We start from the raw sequence: 11513 nt of genomic DNA on the forward strand, positions 1-11513 counted from the left end.
GGCAAGCTAGTCTCATTAAATTTTTCCCAGCCATCTATGTATTCGTAGGGAAAACAGCCTTTTTTGGTAACAATATCAAGTTTATCATAACCGAAATAAGAAAGTGTTTCATTGAATTGATTTTTGTCAAGATTTTTGACTAGTTCATCAAGACTTCTAGACATAAATTTGTACGAATCAAGAAAACGAATTTCAAATCTAGCAGCAACTTTCTTTGATAAAGAGATATACCGTTCTTCTGTATTAGGGATTACCTTTATTTCCATTTCATCATAATCGAGACTTTTAATAATAAAATGGAGGTCATAATTTGACATATTGTGCAAGACTACGGGCAAAAAGTGTGGATTTTGATATGACAAGTTACAATTTGAATGACTTGCACCTCTAAATTTCCCTGTATTAGGGTCGTGATCTCTAACCCTTAAATTATCGGCAGTAAACTGTTCTTCACATATGTGACAGCAAGATGAACGTTCAAACATGTCCACTTCTTCATCCGTTAACTCCATAGGCAACTTATTTTTGTACGTCTCGTACACTTTAAGAGCTTCATCTCTGATCTTTTGGCAAAATACCTTCACAGCATTTTCTCCGCGAAAAAGGACTGGTTCTGATTTTTCACCATTACTTGAAACAACATAATAACAAAAACTTGATGGGTAGTGCTTTTGATAGTCAACAGTTGAAGAGGTAGATTGATTTTGCGTAGCATGTTTAGTTTTGCAGGTGTGGGAGTTCTTACAATTCGGTCTTTTACAGTTCAAACAGCATTGATTCAAATTTTTACAGTTGACTCGGAAACAGTTAATACAACATTCATTGGGATTTTTACAGGTAAAAGAATTGCAATGATTACATGGACTTTTTTGTATTAATATACTTTCAAAATCAGCATATACAATGTACGGGACTTGTTGTTGGTGTTTGAAATTTTTAAATTTAAGTTTACAATTATCTTCATTAGGCATTTCTACAGCGACAGGTTCATGATTGTTACATAGCTGTTTATGTACATCGAAGGTAGGTTTATCATTAAAATGGATTAAACATGATTTACAAACAAATTTTCTTCCGTTGTGGTTAGAGGTTTGCGCGCTTACTAATTTATCAAAGTTTTTAATCCACACATAGTGAGATGTTGTTTCATTTTTCAATAGTAATAAATCACGGTGATCATCTTTTTCTTGTTTTGTTACTTTAATAGGATATACAATATATTCCTCACTATTGTGTTTCTTTTCTATTTCAAATATATTTATAGAAATATTGTTTATCTGTTCAAATTTAGGTATTGACTTAAGTTTTACAGGATAGTTAATACAGTCCCAGTCATACGCTGCATTCATTTCTGCATTATCAATATAATTACGGACTCATTGTGGATTACGAGGTACATTTTTCGCCCATATACTATACTTGAAGCAATAATCATCCTGATTCTTTACATTTACAACAGCTTTCTTGTTTGCAATGAAAGATGGTAAGGATATATGTTTACATCCTCTTAATGGATAGTATTTATTAATTCTTAGTTCCAGCCCTATAATACTCTTTAGACTCCATCCTGAACCTTTACCTTGGTGTTCTGATTGTTCTGTTAAAAGTTTATCAAAAGCGTTTTTACAATACGTGTTTAGATCTGTACCTAGTAGTATGGGCTCGTTTGCAGTCTTAAATGACAGTTCTTTGATTTCATCTTCTTCTCCTTCAGTTCTTGCATAGATACATTTTAAAATAATATTACATTTCAGAGTTTTCGACTTAAGAAGGTGTTCTTGAATTTTTGAAATAATCAAAGGTTTCGTGTGATATTTTAAAAAATTACCTATATCGATGTATCCTTCACCATTTGTTAAGTAATAGGTTTTAAGCCTACATTTTGCAGCAGACTCGGTCTCAATAATTGGCAAATAGCCCAATGTATTTTTTAAATGAGCGTTACTTGCAGGGTGATTGTCAGATTCTCTGTACCACGTATTACATGGTTTACAAAATTTTAGTTTAATTGTTGCAAGATAGTTTTGCATCGTTAACAGATTACAATAGAATAGTAATTTATATTTGACAATGATATGGAGTATTTCTTATTCAAATGATAAAATGTATTTTTCTATAATTGGCTAGTCCCTACGATGTATTGTACTACAGTAATTGATGGTTTTTCACTATCTGTTACTGTTGACGATCCTCGACCGCAGCTCAGCCAGGCGTCTGGTTTGAGCCAACGTGAGGTCCGCCGCCGCGGAGATTATTGTCACTGCCCCAGCGTACTCCCCAAACCTGGCCTGGAGCGATGAGAGCTTCACACAATACGGCAGCCGTACTCTGTATGTTTGGTCATCCCTCCGTTCAAACTTAAACAAACATGTAAAATAAAATTAATTTATAATATTTTTAAACGTGTGTTAAGATAAATTAAGTGCTGTTATCTTCTGTACCTTATCTAGAAATATGTCAAAGTTTAGTTATAGGTTTAGTCATAAGTTTAATTTATAGGTAAAAAAATAATTAATCAACCTAAACATTAATTAACAAAGAAAATAATGATGAACATGAAACGATAAATTAAAGCCTTCTTGTTCCATACAATGACAATTTAGTTTTTTGGGCAATCATTTTTGAAATAATCATAATTCAAAATGTAGATATAAAAATAGAAATTGGCATTGTTAATTTAATTCATAAGTATGATTATTTAATTTAGGGTATTATTACTTGCAAATAAGTTTAATATACAGTGTATTTATCAGATAGTGATATAACATAACATCACTATTGAATCTTAGGTGAATTTGGTTGAAAACATTTTAAAGATATAAAGTATAACGTTTATAAATCTAAAGTTTTTTATCAATAATATTTTTATTTTTTTCCTACCTGAACATTAGGTTGAGGGAAGACTGCCTTCAAGACTATGTAGAGGTCTTCAAGACTCTCCAGGCCTGATCCCTCGACGATGGAAACGTCCCAGGTGGAGGGTGTGGTCAGCGCGTTGGAGGAAGACATGATGATAATGATTTTGTGTGCGCGAATTATATATATATATATATATATATACTGATAAGATATGACGTCTTTGACCTTAACCTCCACACGTGGTATTTACGTTATCAGTCGGAAGTCATTTAACACACACGCTGCAACGCTGCACTTTGTAATGGTTACGCAAATTATTATGTTTTGATAAACTAATGCTGCATCCATGATAATCTCTATCAAGAGTTTTTGCACGCCACGATAAGCCTTGCATCATCAAGGATAATTATCAGCTCAGCGTTAAATATTTATTTAAATATACAAACAGTAGTTTTATGATATAAATGAATTTCAGATATAAATGTACAAATATCCTTATTAAACAAATTGTTTTCATGGTAAACAACGTCATCGTTAAATGACATGCCATAAAAGCGATTTTAAGTCCACCATAAGTGTTTTTAAATTAATTTATTAAGATATTATTATTTATCCATTATTCCTTACATAAGGCTAACAATTTAACATTCTATTTACTCCACACATTTGGAAAACTATCTACACTCAACACTAAATGGCAGAAGCGACAAGCGTTTGTCAGTCAAACGTTACCACCTTAAAAATCGAGTTTTAAATAAAAATATTTATAATACATCTTGTCGTACGCCCGACATCAGGTAACAAACACCCTTCCAAACCGACACACCTCCGACACCTTTCGACACCGTGTGCCAGCCTCCGCGGTGCCAGCTCTCTCAACCGTCCACCCCGACACGCCGACGGAAACTTTCGACACCGTGTGCCAGCTCTCTCACCGTGCCAGCTCTCTCACCCATGTACGTTCTCCCCGTGCCAGTTCTCTCAGCCGTTTAATAACACGGTGGTGCTAGCTCTCTCATTTTTACCCTACTTGAAGTCTTTCGTTTAAGAATGTGAAATGGATTTATCAAAAGGGAAGATATGGCGCGGTTACACACTGATCGCGAATGTGTCAACGGAAGAGTGATATTTAATTTAATTGTTTGAGATGACCAGTACCAAGCAAATCCTGTTCGTTGGCCAACGATTCAAAAACGAAGGTCGAGTCTCGCAGTGCAACTGATTAAACAATATTGTGCTTATCGTAGTAATATGTATTGGAATGTTGCTTATTTTTTATGGCTAATTTGGTACTTTGGCGGTTCATCTATTTTATAAACTGTCACAACCTCCGATAACACCTCCGTATCTAGTCGAACCAGCTACCTGCTCCCACCTTGATATTATTTAATTTCCCCCAAATAAAATACTGACTGTGGCACTCTTAAATGTATTATCCTTTAATATTCAATAATGAACTTCAATAACGACTTTGCAATAAATACCAATGCTATAAAAATCTTATAAAGTAACTCTAAATTACCCTACAAAAACATTTTCATCTATTTAATTTTAATACTATTAGATTATCACAGCTTAATAAATAATACAGATTATTACGCTATGAATGGATATGCAAAATCATCAAATTGAGATCGAACCTGGAAACATGTGCTTATATAACAGGAACTAACAAAATATAACAGGAAAATTTACCACATGTGCGACTCACTGAAACTAATATATAACAATAAATAACACAAATTACTTACAGATTTCGGACGTCCACAAAAACACTGATACACATACAGGGATAAGGATGGGAAATTGTAACTAGACGGTTTATTGAAAGAAACGCGATCGATTTGATTCGTGTGACGAACGTGAAATTTTCAAATGGCGGATTGTGTTGGTCGGCAAAAACGAACTTTTTACAACTCGTTTCACAAACAAAACTGATTCTATTTTCCACTCGCGTTGCAATTATATCCCTTCGGGATATAGGCTAAACGATTTTAAGAAAATAAAGATTTATCCTACCAACACCGCGAAATGAATTTAATTTGCACGATACGAAAGTTTTACCGACTAGCTACACTGGAGACAAGGGAAGAACAGACAGGACAGACTCGTTGCTGGCGGCTGGGGTCTACCCCTTCCACTTGTGTGGTTAGATAGAATTGTGGGTATCTGATCAGCTGACTATTTGTTGCGTCTGCTACACGTTAATTCGTTGTTTATACGACGAATCGGTACAGTACACGTTGCCACTAACTGTTCCAGCTCCTCGTCTGGGCTCCTTACGTTTTGCATTTCTTGCCGTATGTTGACTCGCCGTGTCCGACCGGCAATATTTCTTTTTCGTCGGGTCCATGGCCTGTATAATCTATATAAATAAAATTTGAGTTTTGTCTGTACATTACTCAAAATTATAATTTGTTAGATTATTTTTCCGTTTTGTACATTAAAGAAGCCGAAACAAGTCTCATCTCTATTTCTGTCTGTCGGTCTGTCTGTTACGGCCCAAGAGGCATTTTACGCGGCCTTCTCCTGAAAAACGAGAGTACCTATCAAGATCCAAATCATTTTAATGTATTCACTGCAATGGTGAGATGGTTATAGCCATTAAAATGTGGCCTCGATAAATCTTAAATAAAATGACGGATGTTTAAAAACCTGATTTCGTGTGGTTTTTGTCTTGTTTTCTCCCAATGTCCATCCCATAATCATCTATGAAATAACGAACAGCTGTTCGGATTAAGATTATTTTTTCTAGCTGTCACTGATATTTTTACATTAAATGTTATTTACAAATACCGCAAACATTTTTAATCACGTTTTGCAAGCAAAATCCAAACCAAGTGAGATAGCCAAGAGTGAGATAACCAAGTGATTTTCCTTACATAAAGGATTTAATTAATCAAAAGTTCAATAATGTGTATTGTAACCGTAAATGAAATTAGATATTCTTTGTGTATACAATTTTTCTGAAGTTTTGATAACCAGGAAAAAGACCTTGAATCAGTGTTGTATAGGGCTGGGAACTTACATTTATAAAATCATCGTCGCCAATAACTTTCATTTACGGCGTTTCAATGGCGGTTGTGTGAAGTGTAAAGTGAAAAATCATAACTGCAGTTTGTGATTGTAACAGAGGTTTGCCGGTTTACGAATGATGCTACATAAACTCGCTTTTCCAATGTGTCACTTTCGGTTTCTACTCACCGCTATGTGCTGCAATCGCTGGACCATACCGCCAATAAGGCTGTGGTACACCCCTGCCACTCCGTGGAAATGCAGAGCTTTCGTTTTACACTGATTTCATACGCTGTATATAAGTTAAGAACAAACTTAAGGTCTCGTTTGAAAGCTTATTAACAGTTTATCTACCTTTCCCTGTTTTTAGAATTTCTTAAAATTACTAAGGGAAGTATAAAAGACGTATCAAATTGCATGGAAATTGGTACTTTTCAAAGTAGAATTAGAGGTGCAAAAAAAAATTTTGTTTAATTTTTAAAACTAGAGAAGGGTAGATTCAAGTGTGCCCTGCAATAATAAGTTTAGTTAATTTTAATAACTCAATAATAAAAGCATTACGAGTGTAAAACGAACCGTCTGCAACCCAAAATTTTGCTGCCGTTTGGTGGCGCTCGTAGCGGCCAGACAGCGTAACTCTTGCGGCGCGCCCCACCCCTGCCTTTCCGTTTCCCCTCCACTGGTGAGGACACACGTGGTTGAATTTAAGCTTTGACATTTCGATACAGCTGTGTTTGTGAATTGTTGGAAAACATGTTTATGTTATAACTAGCAACAGAGCCCGTTGTGGTTAAATACAACGGTTTTTAGTAAAATAATGGTTGTGAAATCCATACACCACTTTACTCACTAATATTAATGGTACAGATTAAGCACATAACATAAGAATCGCATACTTAACAAAAGGAACTCACTTTAAACACAAATGCAAATTGTTAACAACATTTAATCAAAGAAAAATCAATTGAATAATAATATAACAATAAGCTGTTAAATTATTAACACATGTTTTTTTCCGAGTCGGGTTAAAGGTCTTCTAACCCGACCGATTTTCATGATTTTGGCTTTAAACTAAAGGCATGAACAGATTTAGTCCTACCTAAAGCACAATCACGAATCAACAATATTTATAATCGTTTTAGTACTTATCTGCAATCAATGATACTTAACTCAAATGTTATTTAAGTTATTTAAGTTATTTTATGTGTCTTGGACATAAAATACTTTAAAGGCTTTCACTTGAGATATTGATAGTTTTAATCAGTTAAGTTAAAGATATACTGTATCGCTCAATCAGAAAACATAAATTTAATTATATCTTGGATATGGAATTTAGTTTTAGATATATTTACTTAATTCTAATTACGTTATTCTATTTGTTTTGACCTAAGAACCTTAAGTGAAATACCAGCTTCCATTTGCATTATCGATTATTAAGATCGGATGTACCTAAAGCACACTGCTAAATCACGAACAACCCAAATTGTTTTAAAAATGGAGTTATTTATCATCGATTTATAGTCAAACGGTCTTGCTTGCAACCTCAACAGCAACTGTCATTAGACGGGTTTTACCTAGTACCCTAAATCTTTATAAAATCTAACTTTCATAATTATTTGCAAATCTACACGAATTAGGCTTTCCAATGACCTATTAATTAATAAAATCGGTTTAGTAGAACTGTATATTTATTTGTACAAAGTTGAACAACAAAGTCTTTAGTTCAGTATTTTCTCACCATTATAAATTTGGAGGTTGCTTAACATTTTTTCAAATAACTTTGAAATGGTGAGGAAATCAACTAAAGTGGAAGTTGATATTCTGAAAGAGAATAAAATTTCCTTCAAATTGATACTATATACTTCTTTGAAACACTCAAGAAAGACAGCCAAAAGTCTCACTCTATTCTATCTATTCTATTGTTGATTCCACTAATTTTACTAATAAAAGTTCACATTTTGTATAAGAAAATATAAAGTAAGTTTTTATTAAATCACAATCTGTAAGTAAACATAAACAATTCAACAAGTAAACAAAAGAATAATTTGAACACATGTTAGAAATAAAATGTAAATAAAACATATGTTAACACCTCCTCCTCTATTTACTGTGCTGAGGCACTCTGCGAAGAATCAGCTGATCAACATGTCTTCTAGTTATTCGCCCATCTTCCAGCTGAACTACGTACATTACATGTCCTTGCTTTTCAGTTATATAGCCCGAGTACCACTTGGATGATCCATTGACATATACCCGCGCTTGAACCTTATCTCCAACTTTGAAATTCCTTTTTATACCGACTTGGAGTCCCTTGTTCTGAAATTTGTTCGGTTCTAATGCTGGAACAATTATTGCGAGGTTTGTTCGTACACTCCTTCCAAACATTAAGTGGTATGCTGATGTACCAGTTGAATTCGGGGATTGCCTGAGTTGCATTACAAGCCTTTGGATTTTATTTGGCAGGGTACCCTTTTCTCCCTCCATGGATTTTAACGCCTTCTTGACAGTCTGCACGTATCTTTCAGCCTGGCCGTTTGAGTTTGGGTGATATGGTGCCGTTGTTCTGTGAACAATCCCACATTCATTCATGAAGTTTTTGAACTCTTGGGAAACAAACTGTCTTCCATTATCTGAAACTAAGATTTGAGGAAACCCAAAAGTTGAAAAGATTTTCCGTAATTCTTGGACTGTCCATGTACTTGTAGTTGTTCTTGTCTGTATCACCTCCACCCACTTACTAAAAGCATCCACTAATATGAGGTACTGTTGGCCATCTGTTGGTCCTAAGAAATCGATGTGCACTCTCTCCCATGGATTAGTAGGTTGTTCCCATGGATGGATAGTTTTTCTCGGGTTGTTGCATTGTTCAATGCATTGTCGACATTCAGCTACCATCTGTTCAATATCCTTGTCTATACTTTTCCACCAGCAAAAACTGCGAGCTAAAGCCTTCATTTTTATTTCTCCTAAATGAGCTACGTGTAATTCTCGAAGCACGTGAGGTTTGAGGGATTGAGGTATCATGACTCTCCAGCCCTTCAGTACACAATCATCTTGAATGGACAGTTCGTTATCGTGAAATCCATATTGTTCGACAGATTGTCCTGATTTTAAGGCCTGTAGGACTGGACCCAACACAGAATCGTTGATAGTTTCCTTAGCCACCACGGTACTGTTGACATTAAGTGTTTCTAGTTGGTTTATGTGGTACTTAGAGAGGTCATCTATTGCATTTTCTTGTACAACTTCGGTAGGGAAACGTGAGAGATAATCTGCATTGCTATGATGAGCAGTTTGCCTGTACTCTATGTCATAGTTGAACCCGGAGAGAAAGTGAGCATAGTTGAATATCCGTGTTGCCGAGATTGTTGGTAAGGTCTTTGCTGGATTAAAAATTGAGACTAGCGGTTTGTGGTCTGTAATCAAAGTAAACATGCGGCCATAACAAAATGGGAAAAACTTTTTCAGGCCCCAATATATTCCCAAGGCTTCCTTGTCGATTTGAGAGTATTTTTGCTCTGATTTTGTTAAAGATCGAGAGGCGAAGGCAATTGGTCTGTCCGTTCCATTGCTATAGCGGTGAGACAGAACGGCTCCCACACCTACCGGTGAAGCATCAGTAGCTAAGACCAGAGGTAAGCTAGGATCAAAGTGAACCAAAACGTCGTCACTTGTGATAATTTCCTTAATCTTCTGAAAACTCTTTTCACAAGATGAATTCCAATTGAAAGGATTTCCTTTTCGTAGCAGTAGGTTCATCGGATGTAGTAGTGTTGCCAAATTCTTTATGAATTTGTTGTAATAATTTGCTAGGCCCAGGAAAGTTCGGAGTTCAGAAACGTTTTCTGGCCTTTTACATTTCAGAATGCTCTGTATCTTGGTATCTGACTTATGTAGCCCTTTGCTATCGATCACATGACCTAAATACTCAATTTTCGTCTGGAAAAACTTGCATTTGTCTCTATTTAGCCTCAAATCGTTTGTCTTCAGTCGTTCGAACACCTGTTTCAGTCGGCGAAGAAGCTGTTCCCGGTTAGATCCTTGGATAATGACATCATCGAAGAAACATTGTACACCTTCTAAGCCATGTAATGTTTTGTCCATGAATCTCTGCCATAACAAGGGTGCCACTTTTACTCCAAACATTAATCGGTTCACCTTAAACAGCCCTTTATGAGTACTGATTGTTTGCATTATGGCACTGTTTTCGTCCATCTCCAGGTGCAAGTATGCATTACTGATATCAAGAGTACAAAATATCTTTCCACAATGCATCTTTGACATGATATCGTCGATCCGAGGTATAGGGTAGTGTTCGTCTTTGATGACTTTGTTCAATGTCACCTTATAATCAGCGCATATTCTGACTGAACCATTTGGTTTGACGACCGGAACAATTGGTGTGCCCCAATCAGATGATTCGACTTGTGTGATTATACCCAAAGTTTCCAGTCGTTCAAGTTCTTTCTCTACTTTTTCTTGTAATGCATATGGCATGTGTCTTGGTTTGATGTAAATTGGCTGGGTTTCGTCTTTTACATTAAAATGGCCCTTTTCGTTTGGTATTTTCCCAATGCCTTCTTTGAAAATGTCTTCGTATTGAATCATCAGTTTATCTAGTTCTTGAATGTTTTCATTTGTTTCACTTGAATCTAATGAATGTATGTCAGCTGCATCAAGCTGAATCTCTCTTATCCATTCTCTTCCGAATATAGAGTCTACACACTTGTTTACAATGTACAGTTTTCCAACAAAACTTTGATCTTTGTACTGAACATCTACAAAAACAACTCCTCTTGGATTGATTATTTCTCCAGTGTATGTCCTGAGTTGAACATTTGTTTTGAAAATCCTTTTTGGAGAATTAAAAAGTTTAAATGTATCATATGATACAATGCTGAGAGCCGCTCCTGTATCTAATTCCATTGTCATGAGTCGTCCTTCCACTTTTACCTCGAGCATAAACTTGTCATTTGATTTTGAATGAAGTTGGTAAATTTCATGAGTGTCATCACTTGTATTTTCTACGGTTTCATCTGATTGTTTTACTTCCTTGTTTGGTTTCCTTAAGCACACTCTTGCTAAGTGACCAAAACGTTTACACGAGTTGCATTCTGCATTTTTGAACTTACATTGATGAGCTCTATGTGAATCATCACCACATCTATAGCACTTGTTCTTCAGTTTCTCAAAACGAGATTGATAATCAGAGAGTTGTATATGATTAGATTTACTTGACTTACTATCCAGGTGTTTGTTCTTGCTCGATACTTGGTGTGCTTCCTCCCGATTTTCATTTGTCTTAACTATTCTGCTCTCACTTTTCGCTAGTTCCAATGTAGCTGCCTTCTCGACTACTTCTTTAAACGGTTGCAATAGTTTATCTTGAAGAAGATGAAGACGTATATCAGAGTCTCTTAGTCCCCTGACAAACTGCATTCGAAGTAGAATTTCAGATACGGATTCATTACAATGTGTACAAGTAAACTGGCATTCGACACTGAGCTTTCGAAGAGCATTTGCGTAAGCTTGTACAGATTCATTACAGAGTTGAGTACGTGTTGTGAATTTGTGCTGACGTGCCCAAATACTGGGTTTTGGTTCTAGTTGTGCCATCAACAGATGAATCAATTCCTCAT

At 35.5% G+C, this 11513-nt stretch overlaps 1 protein-coding gene across 1 annotated transcript; it reads right to left on the reverse strand.

Moving 5' to 3' along the window:
• Positions 1 to 6431: 6431 nt before the first annotated feature.
• On the reverse strand, positions 6432 to 11313 carry LOC128999001 (uncharacterized protein K02A2.6-like). Its single transcript, XM_054425359.1, has 3 exons — positions 11118 to 11313; positions 7983 to 10652; positions 6432 to 6553 (listed from the first exon to the last, which is right to left on the reverse strand). The coding sequence occupies exons 1-3, from the start codon at positions 11311 to 11313 to the stop codon at positions 6432 to 6434; spliced, it is 2988 nt and encodes a 995-aa protein (XP_054281334.1).
• Positions 11314 to 11513: the final 200 nt, after the last annotated feature.

This window comes from Macrosteles quadrilineatus, unplaced genomic scaffold, assembly GCF_028750875.1.
Source record: "Macrosteles quadrilineatus isolate MER2022 unplaced genomic scaffold, UCM_ALF_1.0 Scaffold_1__1_contigs__length_201487025, whole genome shotgun sequence".
Lineage (NCBI taxonomy): Eukaryota > Metazoa > Arthropoda > Insecta > Hemiptera > Cicadellidae > Macrosteles > Macrosteles quadrilineatus.